We start from the raw sequence: 17,013 nt of genomic DNA, 5'->3' as shown, positions 1-17,013 counted from the left end.
CCGCAATAAGTGTGTGCATATATTATATACATATATATATATATATATATTGTATATATATATATATATATATATATATATGCGCACGCGTAAGGTTGTGCGTGCATATAAGCTTTATTGTATTGTGTATATGTATGTATGTATGTATGTATTTATGTGTATATATATATACATATATATATATATATATATATATACGTATATATATTACATATAATACATATATATATTACATATATTCTCGGTGTATATGGCGTGTGTAACACACAACATAATTTCTATGTGCTTGCGCGTCAATTGCCTTTTGTCGAGGCGCGATAAACTCCAAAAAAAAAAAAACAAAATGGAGTACAGTCCTTACTCTCGTATGAGTTCCTCTCGCTTCCATCACTTGTATTGCTCTAGATACTAACGCCTTTTTATATTTTTGTTTCTCTCTTTTTTTTTCTCATATTTTGAATTGATTGATCTGCGAGTGTTCGTCTGGAAACGCTTCTTGTTCTTTTTTTTTATTATTAAAAAAATCACTTTGATTGCGTATAATGAAGATGCATGTTCGCTAACATTTCTCTTGAATTTTTCCGAAATTGTTTTATAGACAACGAGATGTGTATATTTGCTACAACTTCTCGATACACACCGGAATATGCACCACGCAAAGATTCGCACAATAAAACTAACTCAATAACTAACTCAATATAACTTATTATAACAATTCAGTAATTACAGTAACTCAGAATGAAGAATTGGAACGGAAATTGTCAAAGATATTTTTTTTTGCATAGGAATTGACAGTGATCAGTTAATATTTTACTCAAGCATTTGTTAGTGCAGCAATTACACGTCATGACTTAACCGCAGTGCGCCTGGAGGATCGCCAGGAACGTGAACGATGACAACTTTCGATCCATACGGCAATTCCAAGAGATATTTCAAAATCTTTTATATCTGTTCGCGCGTTTAATTCGACTGATTAATTACTTATATCATAAGCACATTCATATAATATTATATATTAAATATTAATATTTTTAATTTGCAGATATCTATTGTTTTTTTCATAACACAATTAGATAATTACATAAATTACCTGTCTCACACTCATTTATTGCTATTATATACAGAATAATAAAATCCTAATATAGATCTTCAAGTTTTTTCACGTACGATTTTACTTAATTAGCGAATCAAATCGAACTTTAAAATAAGTCAAAAAATGTGAAATTAACAGAGGACGCTCCGCGCATTAAATTCTTCATAGCAACGCGACTTGAATGATAGGAAAATTTCTTACATATGTGCGCACACGCTGTAGAATCGCTTTAGGTCGAGCTCTCTTCTGTCATATCGAAGCATGGCGCGCTCTTGAAATTGCAAAATTCCAAACTTTATTTTCAAAGGCTTCTTTTTACAGAATGTTTGCGCGTTGTAAAATGTTAAGAAAAACGATTATCGATATATAGTCGCTAAGAAATATGTAATTAAATAATTAATTTCAAAGTAATCATGGATATAAAACAATTTAACGTGAAAAACTAATAAATATATAGAGACGGTCATGAGAGCCGTTTGCTGGATGTTGTGCGGAAATATGCGTGTATATACGCGAACACGTGAACATGTATATATATATATACGCATATTTCCACAACATCCAGCGAACGGCTCTCATGACCATCTCTATATATTTATTACTTTAAAAACTTCGGAGCCTAAAAATTATTTTTTAAAATAATTGTAAAAAACTAAGTAACAATTAATGATGGTAATTTTTTCATAAAACTAATCACATAATTGTTTGAAATTCTTTCAAAATTTTATTTGCTTATCTACATTATTTATATACCTATCATCACCATGCATGGAGTTTTGTAACTCAAACAGCTTCAAAGCATGCTTGTGTACGTAGTTGTGTGTGTGTTTTGATATCCTGTTATCATTATTGATATCTGTCTTAGATGTACGTACATGTCATCACTATACATACACAATCCTTACACCTTATCTTGTTCGCGTGTACACACGAATTATGCTCGCGTCGCAAAACCTTTGTCCTGTGATTGACCCTAATGTCGACAGAAATCTCAATGCTCACGAGGTGTGCAGAAATCACGTGCAAATATATTAAACTCATAATCTTGATTTTTGTGGTAATTATAAATTATTAATTATAAATTAATAATATATTCCAACTATTAACAACGTTTGCATGTAGATCTTTAAGTATATTCGCAATGTAAGAGAAAGAGAGAGAGATCAGAAAAATTCCGATAATCGAATGAAAACACGATATTACTACATTTTGCAACAAATTAACATGTATATAATCTTAATGAAAATCTAATAAGTCTTTCTATTGTCTGCACGAAAAAATAAAAAATTCTTTAGGTAATTACATATTATAGTTCTCGCTTTAACTCAGCGTAACGCAACAGTAAGACAACAAAAATCTTGTAAACATTAAACAAATTTTAGTCATATTCAAAATTACTTAATGTATTAGCAGATTAATAAAAACTTTCCATTTTCATAATTTGCTCGTTTATTTCACTTAAACGTGCTTAAGCTTCTCGATTTAATGTTAATGTTATAACTTCTTTACTTCTTTTAGCCAAAACGTACAAATAAATTTTTCAATAAAAATCGGCAATAGAGGAATTTAGAAAACTCGTGATATAAACAACCTTCACAGTTCGTATTAGCGACAAAACACAGTATCTGCATATTCTAGTAGTTTTTTTAATCAATTTTTTTATATAAGTATGTATATACATGTATATGTACCGCACAAATTATCAATAAAAGTGAATTTAGTACGAGATACTCTCTCCTGTAGGACTTCTCTGTTTCATTTAATATCGTGTTACAAGGATGATAATAATGGAATCACACTCATGGTCGTTAATCACGTTCAATCGAAAGTTCGTCTCGCTCGAACTGCTCTACACGTCACTTCTTGCTCTATCATGCCGCGGGAAATAAACGCTCTCTTGTGAGTGCGAGATTCAATGACGGAACGCTCTATATAGAAGTTCTCAAAGTTGCTGTCGCAACTTCGGACTTTGCAGCCGCGCCGCGTGGAATTAGCTCCGCCTCGTTTCATAACGTGGGGTTAAGTAGAACACCGGAGAAGATCTAGATAGAAGAATCAAAAAGTTAACACTTAGCTTAGATTTTCACGTGTTACAATAAACGCGACGAGCTGCCTCGGTAAGCCATCCGAAGATGCCTGTCGACACATACGCAATATCTCGGAGGACATATTTCCTTTCCCGTACATTCGCACGCATATCCTTTCCGATTGACACGTTATTAACGTAACAAACGGTCATGCCATAAAAAAAAAAAAAAAAAAATGCGTGACGCCCTATGTATTGTGCTGCAATTGTTATCTTGTAACACAATCTCGCACAATTCTGCGCGCGATCGTAGATTTTTGCGTTCTACCTTGCAGGAACGCGAATGCTTTTCCTACTTATTTGAGATATTTTGTCTTCTTGTGTCTTTGCAAAAATAAGGAAAGACGAGGACTAACGTAGCACTTCGAAACTCGAGTCTTTAAAGGCTCTATGTATTCAAAACGACCCGCGAATCTTAAATTTTTAATCATTTCTAGAGCAAATAATTGATAACACTTCTTGAAATCAAGTGACAAATCAACTGACAAAAGAACGCATACATACTTTGCAATTTATCTTTGTTTTTATACAAATTTGAATAGGAATGTAATATTTCCAAAAAAAAATCAATTTCCAGTTATAATGTTTAAAACGTATAATGTTCCACGTATCCAATTTTCACGTATATAATGATTAAAATTACATAAAATACAGAAAAGTTTACGTAAATCCTCGTATTTTTGCTAATACATCTGTGAACACAAACGACTTCCGGTCTAATAAGTCACCTGTGTCGTACCAGGACTTCACGTTGGATTTTTACTTCCGACAATTCTGGACGGACCCGCGACTTGGGTTCAAGCAACGACCGGGCGTCGAGACGCTCAGCGTCGGTTCGGAGTTCATCAAGAATATATGGGTACCCGACACCTTCTTCGTCAACGAAAAACAATCGTACTTTCATATTGCTACCACCAGCAACGAGTTCATTCGTATTCACCACTCAGGCAGCATCACGCGTAGCATACGGTGAGTAAAGAAAATCTTTATATTACACATGTACAGTTAATAAGTGAACATTATATATGTATTATTGACTGATTATATATGTAGATAGATTAAATACTATATAATCTCTTTTTCTGAGCCAGTTAAGTAGATTTAATCTCGAATTATTACTGTCGTCGTCTATATAAGACCAGATATAGTACTTTCCATCGTGACTATAAATTGAGCCCATTGCCCCTTCATCAGCACACAACATTTACGGCACTTCTGGGACCAATTGTGCTCGCTGCGACAAATTCGTTCCCTGTAGCCTCATATCTCCCTACCTTCTCTTTCTTGTCTAACACACTAGCGCCCGTATCGTGCCTCGTATCTATCTTTCCCCTTCATGCGCGCCCGAGAGCGTTCTCATATTAACCTACCGGCTATATTCAGACGATCCATGCATATCTAATTCTTGTGCTTCCTCGCAATATCGTTCCGTTACATCTTCGACTTCCGTATCGGAATTGTCGAATCTAGTCCCGCTTGGGAACACAGGAGAAGAATATCGATGAAGCCCTGCACATTCTTGCGCGAATAAATTCTTCTTTGCTAAGAATTATCGATCGCAGTAGTTTACGTTTGTACACATACAAATCGTGCAAATATCATTTTGTTTCATGCGCTATAAACAACATTAAAATAATTCATCAAGAAGCAATCGTTAAACAGACTCTGCTTGAATATGTTTCAGCTTAACAATTACAGCATCGTGTCCCATGAATTTGCAGTATTTTCCGATGGACCGACAATTGTGCCATATTGAGATCGAAAGTTGTAAGTACGCAACACATGCGTCTACATTATATATTTGAATATGTATGTGTGTATATATATATATATACACATTTATATGTATATACACACACACATTGCAGTAAAAAACAATCTCCTATAACGCAAAATTAAAGTGTAGATTCTTCTAATAGAAAAAAATTGCCTTGTATAACCGCGTATTTTTTATACTCTAACTCATCCAAGTTTTGTACAACGCGAAATATCTCCTGTGTCATACAGGTGTGCCTACTGTATGTATGTGTATATATGTAATATATACATATAAACAAAGTATGATTTCATAGAGTTTGACATTCTCGTCTATGTATTTTACTCGCCGTACTAAAGTGTGTGTATGTATATATATATATACATACACATACTTTAGTACAGCGAGTAAAATATATATATATATATATATATATATATATATATACACACTTTAGTACACAGCGAGTAAAATACATAGACGAGAATGTCAAACTCTATGAAATCATACTTTGTTTATATATATATATATACTTTGTTTATATATATATATATTACTTGCGTATATTACAATGAAAGTTAAAAAGACTTTCATGCATTTCGACTCGCAATTTTACTTTCTCCGAATGACAATCGACTCGCCGTATCTTTCCGGCGTCAATCACTGACCTGCACGTATATGATATAATTTCTTTTTTAGAAAAAAAAGATTTGTTATATCAAAGATTTCTGGCAATTCATTAATCAAAATTGTAGAAAAATGATAATTTGCGATGTATTGAATAATAATCAATTTCGCAAAAAAAGAAAACTAGAATACACAAGAAATGATTTTCAATTGTATATCTTTGTGAATGTATCTTTAAAAAACTTTTGCTGTGTCATATTTATCCTAATATCACGATTATCCGATTACACAGTTCTACAAAAATAGATCGTTTTTGAGGGACCTGAATAAACAAAGTGTTTTCAAAAATAGATTTTTGGTTGCTGAAAACGAATCCGACAGCGAAATTGGCTTACTACGTCAGATTTCCGAGAAAATTAAGGTTAAATGTGCCAAACTTGGCGTTTTTGGCTGTACTTACCGTTATTTTGCGGTCAAACTATATTGTTTTTGCAATTTTACTTACGCCACATTAAAGTGTTATCTTTTATCTATAATATAAATTTAGTATACAATATAGTAAGAAATAAACAATTTCACGAGATAATCAGAATGCCAAAGTGCGTGATTACGTTCTTGTCTCTAAAAAAAATATTATCTATATCTAATTTGATGATTTATAATATGTTAAGTATGTATATGAAAAAAATCGTACTATAATATATGTAAATTCATATTGTAGATAAAAGATAGCACTTTAATGTATCGTAAGTAAAACATTGCAGAAAACAATTTAATTTGGTCGCAAGAAAATAGTAAATATAGTCAAAAACGCCAATTTTGGCACATTTAACTTCAATTTTCTCAGAAATCTGACGTGGTAGGCCATTGTCGCTCTGAAATTCGTTTTCAGTAACCAAAAATCCATTTTTAAAAATACTTTCTTTATTCAGGTTCCAAAAATGTGTTGAACAGTGTTATTGGATCGTGTACCAGTTACTTCTCGCTTGTAAAAGCGAAAACGATCAATTCTGGCAACTAGTGCATGTAATTCGGAGAATAACGCCGAAAGCGATACGCAGAAAATATCCTTATCGATAGTCGATTGTCGCTGATTCAATGCGATTCAACTGTACGATTGTCGCTTTGAACTCCTTGTTTTCAGATAAATATAGAAAAATGCTTCTATATACCGTGTATATTTGTGTTGAGCAAAAAAAACCAGAACTTTGTGTTCTTTTCTATTACACGCTCACACAAAGAATACTGTCAATTTCCACAGTTTGATACTCTCCTCTAATTTTCCTTCTTTCCTTTCTTTCACTCTCAAACGTTACTGGTATATATCTGCAATTTCTCTCCTTCCTTCCTCCCCCGATATCAAATTTTACTTCCTTCTTTCTTCTCTATCTACCCCTCTCTCTATCTGTCTGTCTATCTATCTATCTATCTATCTATCTATCTATCTATCTGTCTGTCTATCTGTCCGTCACTCGCCACTTCACACGCTCACACAGTCAGTCAGTCACACAATGAGAAAAATTCACTCATTCACTTCGTTCACTCGCTCACTCACCCACTCGCTCTCTCTCACACTAATAACTGGGTTTTTGTAATTTTTTTGTGTTTTTCTTTGTATCTCATACACGATGATTGTACGTATGTAAAAATAAAGGAAATTTGCAAAGTCGGGTATTTATTGTAAACCATTCTTTTGTACTCGCGAAACGAAGAATATATCCAGAAATAGTGTGACATTTCGAAGTGTCAAGACAAATCGCGGCATTCATTTCCAAGATACATTTTCTCTTCTCATAATATAAATCTTACGAAAGATAACGAAGATAACGGCATCTATGAACAATCGACATTTTAGTTTTCTTCGCTCGTTTACTTTTCGCGTGAGTGTGGTTTAACTGTAAAATCCCGATTTTGCGTTTGAAAGCACGGTGTGCGGTTAATAAACACGTAAGAATAAGCTTCTCGATGCGCCGTAATGACGGCTTCTATCGGTCGCGCACTGAATACACAAATTGAATCGTCGACAAGACACGTCGATTAATCGTTCTGTTAGACTGTTAATGTGCTGCGAGCATAGAAATCGTAGGAGTTAACCAGAAACAATATGTATCACATATTCCCGCGCAAAGACATATATGTGTGTGTATGCGTATAAGTGAGTGGTGCGATAGATGCTGACTGTCATGAGTTTGTGTTGACGGTCGTAACTGCTGCAAATTGCACGATGTCATTGAAGCAAACGAGAATTTTAGACAGTTCCAGTAGAATTCTTTTGTTATCTATCCACAGCAAGATAAGATAATTGACGTTATACTTTGTGATACATACTAACATGATTTGTATTTATATTTAATATAATATGAAAATTTGCTGTGAATTTCTGGTGATTTGTAGAGTACGCGCATTAACAATAATTCGTACATGTTGCAACACATGTATACGCTTGCGCAAATTGTCTAAATAAATTAACACAATATAATCACTCCAAGCATTGTTATTAACAATAACTACATGATAAGTTATTAGAAATGTAAATAATTGTGCGTGGAAACAATATATCGCATTTATGGTATTTATACTCGCATAAATGCAAATGCGAAATTTGTGAGAGCGCACGATCGAACGCAATTAACTGAAATAATATGTGCAATAGTAATAATAATAATAGCGATAACACAAAGTTTATTTAATGTTTTCGAGTGTTCTTCGAGCAGAAGTGCTCAATGTTGCCGATTTATACAGCATAATAGAAAAAGTTTAGCTTTACTTCCGCACTACTTTTCTCTTCGCTAAAAGATCTACATTAAAACTCAGTAGTCGGTTGTGAATAAGGTCATCAGAAATCCGGCGTATGAGATATCGCAGAGGGACGAAGTTGGTCGATTAGTTTTGTCGAGAGTACAGAAAACTTCGGATTCTCTCTCGCGAACACTTTTTTTGCCCTTTAATTGATCAGACTGGTCGAACGCAAGTTATAGTTTCATGTGATAAGTTGTCACGATACATTCCTGTCATGAATTACAAAAGAATACTCATCGATCTCGAAAAATTAACGATCTTCCGCTAACTTTAACCCTTCTCACGCACACATGGCTTATTTTGGAATCTTTATCGATTTTGAATTTTGTGATTGAACTTCTATAAGAAATTCTATGTAAAAATAATTAACATACTTGTCCGAAATAAAAAAATACTCGTACAATTTGCAGCAAACTCGGTACACAAATTCAATCGTGCATGATTATCTATGCTCGTCGACATAAAACGACTGCTGTGACTTTTTTACAACAAGAATCGACAAGGATATGAATTGTTTTCCCTCGTAAGTCGTAGCATCGACTGAACAAAGCGATACATATCGCTCAATTAATACGTTTACAGGACACGCTTTGCCACATATCCTACGCAGAGACCGTATGCGAACATATTTACGAGCATACTCCAAAGAATCTTCGCTCTACCAAACATATTTCGCTGACTGTGTTTCGTCATGTCTTAGCCGAACGCGATTTCTCGATGGTCATTTCAGCAGTGAACACAAATAATTAACTATGCATATACGAGTCATGAAGAACCAAGCACACACCTGACATATTGCTGTCTTACACATCTGTTATCTTTAATCAACAATTTTCTCTGAACTATACTCAACAATATATTGCAATCATTTTTTTTTTTTTTTAATCAAAAACATGATTAAATTGTGCCAATTAATCAATTTTTTGTAAGTCGACAGTAACGAAAAAATCTCGAAAAAAAAGTATCCAGTTCATTATAAGTGACGAACACGCCTATACTGAGGAAAGTGGAATCCGTTCCGTTTGTACGACAGTGATTTCATCTTGAAAAGAATGCGATCAGGAAGATATCACGTTGTAAACGGGATCTATAGTATCACAAAGCACAACTGTAAATAAATATAATAAACAAACGAGAACTCTCTCTTTCGGCGCACCGTCGCCAAAAATCAAATCCGCGACGAAAGTTTTGAAAAACACTTTGCTATTCTGCTACTCATCACCACCACTACTGACAATAAACCACCGTTCATTACTTATCAACGTTCCCATACCCCCACGTTCCCTTTTTCACTCTGAGACCGCGATAGGCCTCCGACATATAGCACTAAGCCTCGTGTCCGGGGACGTGTAAAGAGCCGACGACGGCCAGCCCCGAAGGAGGCTAAACCCAGAAACGACGTGTGTCGACAATGGTCCGACCGAATTAAAACGCATTGTGCATCTAGCCCAGCGCATGTAAGAATGAAAACGACGAGTGCAACAACATTAATTATGGCGTACTACGTCATGATCACGTTTTTATCGGTAATGCCTATTATTATGAATTTTGCGATCTAATTCTCATTTGCGACTCCTGTCGCAGTGTGTTCCTTTTCCTTTGCCTTTGTACCCTCTTGCCCGATTCTTCGAACAATTTTTGTATTTATAGTAAAGCCATATATGTATATCTGACATAGTTTGGAAACAGCATGTGTCTAGGCATGGACATTTACTTATTTACTTACATATTTCTCTCGATCTCTTTTATTCTAAGAAAAAATGTATCAAACTCGAAATAAGTAAACGATGTATTGAAGAGAGACAACAATAATGGCTTTAATTTTCTCTCATAGCTTTACTTTAATATATTTAAAGTATAAATCTTAGAAACAAATATTCTCTATTTATATATAATTTAATCTTAACTTGAGTAAACGTCTCGATGAAACAGAGAGAGAGAGAGAGAGAGAGAGATACAATTAATCTAAATTTAATTATCTAAAAAATAATACTTGTGATTTTTACGAATGCTCCAAAATATTTGCACAAAGTCACATTCACGCGCAGCGTAAAGCATGATGGATAGAGAATAGAGCATGGAATACACAACACAGAATGAAATGTGCACTATAAAGCTTGTAGTATATATATGCAGATCTGTGCAATCCCTTAGCTTTTCTCTGTCTGTATGTGTGCGTGTGTGTGTGTGTGCGTGTATGCGTGTGTGCGTGTGTGCGTGTGTGCGTGCGCGCGCGTGAGTGTTGTATGTTACAATACTATAGCATGACATCTTCCTTTTCTTTTTTTTCTTCTTCTCTTTCTCTGCTTCTTCATATTTTCTACTTATATACTCTCCACCATTCGTCTTATATATATATAAATCTAAAATCTGCTCTGCCACTATCATACATAGTCCTTGGTATTTTGCTAATGTTTAAATTTTCCTTTTTGCATTATTCAAGATATAGTCATTGCTATGACTCGTGTGTCCTCTCTTGTTTTATTTCATTTTTATCCAGTTCCTTATCTCTCGTGATGCTTAATGTTGTTCCTATAGTTCGAGAACTTTTTATTAAAATTTTATGAAAGTGCCAAGTTATCTATACTGCATTTAACTATACGACGATCATCGGCAAAAATAACGAATAAAGGAACGCGTGCAAAGTTTTTTTACCTTCTTTTTTTACTGAGCGTGATATCATTGCTGGCGCAATATTTTTATTTTTTATTTTTTGCTATCAAGAACACAAACAGCCTCTTTCGTAATAAGCACGCGTTAGTGGTAAATGTAATTAAAACAGAAAAATATTAAAACGTATATACACTTGCATAAAATATATATATTCTAATGTAATAGCTTAAAACATTATATACGTTCTATCTTTCTTTAACGTTGACGTGACAGTTAAAAATTGTTTTTTTACACAAATATATGCGAACAAATAAATCTGTTATGTTTGTACATTAGCGATGTTGAACACGCTCATTATGGGATCGTGTAATGTCATTATCTCGATTTTGCGCAATGTTATGTAAAATTGTATCCGTCATGAGAAAATAGCTCGCGGTCTGTTATTACCAAATGGAATAGTAGTTAAAACGCGGAATTCAAAATCGGATTTCAAGAACAAAAGTAATTATTACGGTATTATTCGGAGGCGCATTATACTCGCGCTTTAATTCGCATTTCGATGCTCGCGCAATGTGGTTTACCACCACGATGAAATACCTTTGGTGCTTAGAATACGGTGTAACGATCGTCTAAGATTCAGTTACGATGGAATGTTTCTTGATAGGATTCGCGCGCTGGAGGCTACACGAAAGAACTATATGAACAGCGCAAAATAAGCGCAAAGTATGGCAGATATTTTTAATTACGGGATTAAAAACAATAAAAAACTGGACAAACAGCAAAATTAAAACATATGTTGCGCGTGATTTTTGAGAGAGATTTTTATTTACCATTATTGCACTAGAAAAAACATAATTGCTGTCACTTTTTTCTCGCGTTGTCTCAAATGTTATTATTATACATGTCACAAATTCGGTTTTTTTCAAAATATCATAGACGCATTGTATTGTAAAAGGCATTAATTTGTGGATAGTAAAGATTATGCAAAATAAATATTTTGTTCCAATTCGAGCATAAAAATTCAAAATTCGCAACAATCTTTTATTATTACGTCGGTAACACTTTGTTCAATGAAAAAGATGTGCGCGTATATTAGATCTCAGTGAATCACGAACGACACTTCAGTTACCGCAATGCCTAAATCGATGACAGCTATGATACAATGGCATGCAGAACATCCTAAATCGATTCAGTGCTAAGAGAAATTTATGTCGCTTCTCGGCAGAATTCGATCGTGAAGCAACAAAGTAAAACGATTTAGGTTGTTCGCAATAACTTTGCTTCTAATTACCATAACTCCCTTGAGATACCCTTTGCTGCTCTCTCTTCCGGTCCCGAATCGAACACCACCTAAGTATCTAATTACTATATGTTAGAGCAAAGATATTTGTGTTCTTGTTCTCCCGGCAGTTGGATACACAATGCGCGATATTCGGTACAAATGGAACGCCGGCCTACAGTCGGTCGGCATCTCAAACGAGGTGGAACTACCGCAGTTTCGCGTGCTCGGTCACAGGCAACGACAGAGAACCATACACCTATCTACAGGTAGATATCCTCCTCTTATTCGTTTTTCCTTCTAAACTTGGTCCAAACGTTTACGTGGATAATAACATGTATGTATATATTAAATAATTAACTTGTGAATTATATATTTTTTTCATTATCGCTATTGTGTAACAACGTAGCGAGGTTTGTTATTTGTATCGGAAATATGTGTAAATATGCACTATATTACGCGCGATCACGATTGTCTTATCTTTCGATACGTATTATATACATACATATATAGACAGACATACACACACATACACACAGGGATAAAAAGAAAAAAAAAGAAACAAGCGCACACACACACATATATATATTTAAAATACATAAATCCTACTTTTACTCGCACCGATATGCACCGATCACTACTATCTGTTTGCGAACACGTTTAATTATATAAGTACAAACTTATTTGGTAGGACGACACTGTAGTCCTACAGTCATTCATTTCGACCGATCGACTGATCGACTCATCGGATTTTATTTACACTAACGCAGACATTAGTGTTTTAGTCACGCGTTTCCATCGTTCTCTAGAGAAGATTTAATCTTTTCATCATAGTTGTAGATGGGCGATATACTATTTTTATTTTAAATATTTCTCACTATACAATATAAAGACGTATCTTTACGTAAAATAAAAATTTACATAACTTGGAATCTCTATATTGTTTCTTAAAATAAGCATATTATTTGCGTTTACTTAAAAAAAAAAAACGCTTATGAGCACATAAGAATAGTATTGCGTCCACTTTTAGCCCAACATTCACCTCAACTACACAATATCAAAACAATAATCGCCAATGACGGACTTGTAACTACTCACTCCTTCCGCTTCTTTTGATCATAATCTGACGATCAAGAAAGATCGTTCCATATATGATCTCTCATTACATATAATTCCGTCCCCACAAACGTCCTTTTACAGTTAGTTAAAACTCTGTAGCCTTTGTGTTGCAAGGGCATCTATCACGCATAGAGTATAACAGAAAAAGTAAAATAAACCGAGAGGGACAGATAGATAGAAAGAAAGAAAGAAAGGAACGAAAATTGTGACAGAGAGAGAGAGAGAGAAAGAGAAAGGAGAGAAAGTGAAAGAGAACGGACTCGTGAGGTTTGATGGGGGTGCGAGGTAAGTGGAGGCCCCCTCGGAGCTGAAATGCGTTTGAGGGCTTCCGCGAAGGTACGTACCAACCGCGGGGGGTCTCTCTATTTTTTCAGTCGGATACACGATGAGGGACATCCGGTACAAGTGGAATGAGGGACCGAACAGCGTCGGCGTCAGCAACGAGGTCTCCCTGCCTCAATTCAAGGTCCTCGGTCACCGTCAACGTGCCATGGAGATTAGTCTTACCACCGGTAACGTATAAACACAACCCCACCCCCACCACCAGACAAGTAATTGTTCAACCCTCGCTTTTAACGGCATGGGTAAGGTGGAGAGACACGTGAGCGCTATCCGAATGTCCGTAGGCGCAATTGTCGCTCGTTAAGTAAAAATCGTAATTCTGTGGTTTTTTCACTTACTTAAAAAAAGCCGTCGATCGATCGATCGATCTCTCTCTTTCTTGCAATGCGTTGTCGATTTCTCCTTGAATATCAGACCTGCTTTCGATACGGACACACTTCGCGTTTGATCGCGAAGTGAATTCTATCATCGTTACATCCCTTTGCTCGATTCGAATAAAATTCCTGATCGTTTTCACATCTCGACATTACGATGTTTCACAATCTCTGTCAATCTATCATAACGCAAATAACTTTTCTGCGTAATATGTTATACATACATAACGTACGCCGAAACAATAATCACTTGCTACTGATGAATATTATTATTCCAGTCTTTTACATCATCTTTTTCGATGATTCTTCTATGTTATTGCAAACAACAATTAAATGATGTACGGCTACTGACAAAGCTAAGTAGCATTTTCTTCTTGTCTCCGCATCTTTTAATAATATAATTTTGAAAAATAACGCAAAAAATAAATTGTCGCAATGGTCGTCGCAACGGAAAAGAAATGCTGCCGATTGCGAATTACTGTTGGAAACAACATGATTTTCCATTTCAATCAATTTCTCAGTTCTCTTCTTCCGCAACCACGTTGCACCAACGAGTTTCTCTCGCGAATGGCATAACGATATACACTGCCGCCACTCGCAGTACGCACTTCATACACCACATGCATGTTACACAACAACGAGCACAAAAAGTCGCGTATCGACAATGCGACATTCACTTAACATTCCCAGCTTAGGCCGCATTTCCGGCCGGCGCAAGAAATAGAGAGAGCTACACGTGAACAATGAGACCGCTTTTCCCGGCAGAAGCCATTGACGAGACGAGCAAAAGGAAGTGGAGAGAGATCGAAGAGAAGAGAGCACAGGGAACGAACGATGGAAGGGAGAGAGAGAGAGAGAGAGAGAGAGAGAGGAGAGAAAGAGAGAGAGAGAATGAGACAAGATACATAAAAAAGAGAGAAAAAAGAAAGTGAGAAAGAGAGAGATATAAAAAAAAAAAAGAATAGGAAAAAACAGTGAGGAGGAAGGACAGTGAGCACGGAAGATAAAAGAGTCATTAAGCAGTGCCTCCGTCTCTCTGTCCTGACCTTCGATCTTTTAATCGCAGGGAATTACTCGCGGCTGGCCTGCGAGATCCAATTCGTACGGTCGATGGGCTACTACCTGATCCAGATCTACATACCCTCGGGGCTGATTGTCATAATATCGTGGGTGAGCTTTTGGCTAAACCGAAACGCGACCCCCGCTCGGGTGGCCCTCGGAGTAACCACTGTGCTCACTATGACGACTCTAATGTCCTCGACGAACGCAGCGCTACCAAAGATCTCCTACGTCAAGTCCATCGACGTCTATCTGGGCACCTGCTTCGTCATGGTCTTTGCCTCGTTGCTCGGTGAGTGCGATCGTGTACTCTTCCGTGCCTTTACGTCGCTGCCATTAAGCTTTCCATCCCGCGTCCTCTCTCATACAACTCTGTATTGGTCCGGAGTCTCGTGTCGTTTCAGAGTAGAGAGCTCATAGAATATTAGTAGACGGATACTTGTGCAGGGTTCACGTGGCAAATGCAAGCAACCTATTTTCCTCGAAATTGTTATCTGGTGTCAGCGACGAGAGAGTGTTCGAATGGTGGCTCAAATCAGCATTGTTCTCGCGCGATGTAAAACAATGTCTTTGAAAAAATCGTTTTTACAAAGCGATCACGCGTTGTGACATAAAAAGTGAAAGAATTTCTCCTCCGCTCGATTAGCTGTACTGCAATGTACACTTAGCCACACCTGACACGCACACAACACATATCGCATCATTTCTCATTGCGATTGCGAGTATCTCATATTACATGCGATATGTCAGGATACTTTGCCATCGCGATGCGACTCAGTTACGGATGCTTTATAACGAAATTTCCAAGAAAATAGTTTTCTTTCATCTGCACGTGAACTCTACACAAGTGCCGGAAACGTGAGAGCATGAGTGAGATTTTTCTACGGATGGAAGTGGGACCTGTGAACCCGGCTCTGTTGCCCGCTCTGGTCCTTACGGTGGCAGTCGTGTCATTGACATTGAGTTCGCAATTGTTTCATTCCTCTGGATTCTTCTTCTTCTTCGCAGAATACGCTACGGTGGGCTACATGGCGAAGAGGATTCAGATGCGAAAGAATCGATTCCAAAAGATAGCTGAGAGCATGAAGGCCGCGAGCGAAAACCCGGGACCGCCGCGCGTGCCTGGCGATCACGGGGAACACGCGCCTAAGCAAACTGTGAGTAGTGTCGACGAGAGCATCTCGTCGTCCATGAGTTTCTCTGTTTTCCATGCAGAATATATATATATATATGATTTTGTTTCACTACGTTTTCACTCAACCAGAGAGGAGATCCAGACTACTCCCATGAACGATTCATATATGTACACGCTTTCTTATAGCAAGCAAACGAATCGGCTCTGTATCGATACGTCGGATGCCGATTCTAGTTGAATTTTTACATTTTATGCATTATTTATTAGAAAACTCACATGTTATGATTTTACGGCTTTTTTTACAGGCGCGTTGTACCATCGACTACGTATCTCTATTATTTACTTCTATGTCAAAAAAGTGCAAATTTCTTACGTTAAAATGCATTTTTAAAACACTTTACGTTAAAATACCTTTTCAACAATGTGATGATGATTGAATAGTGATTGTGGGTGTTTATATTTGCGCTATAAAAATGTGATATATTACCGGCTTTCAATGATCTGCCGTAAAAACCTATTACAGGCTAATCAAGCTCTTCTTGTCATAAAAATAGGCTCAACAGGACGAAGCCAGACATTATTATATCTCGAACCAACTCATGCACACTGATGCACGTAGCGCATCGCGCAGTGTAAATATGCCTTTCCTTTTAAATAAACAAAAAATCCAGAAGCTGCAGGCTTGACCCATGAAAGGTCAAAAGCTAAAAGTCTCTGGCGAAATGAATCTC

General features: G+C 36.2%; 1 protein-coding gene across 11 annotated transcripts in view; it reads left to right on the top strand.

Annotated features, from left to right (window-relative positions):
* Nucleotides 1-17,013, top strand: part of LOC109862073 (gamma-aminobutyric acid receptor subunit beta) — a 58,010-nt gene that overhangs the window by 34,162 nt on the left and 6,835 nt on the right. For 6 of the 11 annotated variants that reach the window (XM_020442027.1, XM_020441980.1, XM_020442024.1 and 3 more), the window contains exons 4-8: nucleotides 3,922-4,148; nucleotides 4,864-4,946; nucleotides 13,747-13,884; nucleotides 15,155-15,439; nucleotides 16,156-16,304. In XM_020442027.1, coding sequence (XP_020297616.1) covers nucleotides 3,922-4,148; nucleotides 4,864-4,946; nucleotides 13,747-13,884; nucleotides 15,155-15,439; nucleotides 16,156-16,304 — 882 coding nt within the window. Of the gene's footprint in view, nucleotides 1-3,921; nucleotides 4,149-4,863; nucleotides 4,947-12,384; nucleotides 12,523-13,746; nucleotides 13,885-15,154; nucleotides 15,440-16,155; nucleotides 16,305-17,013 lie in introns of all 11 variants that reach the window. The other 5 variants (XM_020442019.1, XM_020441997.1, XM_020442032.1 and 2 more) reach the window with 2 other exon arrangements.

This window comes from Pseudomyrmex gracilis, unplaced genomic scaffold (assembly GCF_002006095.1).
Source record: "Pseudomyrmex gracilis isolate BER0280 unplaced genomic scaffold, ASM200609v1 scaffold_9, whole genome shotgun sequence".
Lineage (NCBI taxonomy): Eukaryota > Metazoa > Arthropoda > Insecta > Hymenoptera > Formicidae > Pseudomyrmex > Pseudomyrmex gracilis.
This window is presented reverse-complemented; position numbering and strand designations above follow the sequence as displayed.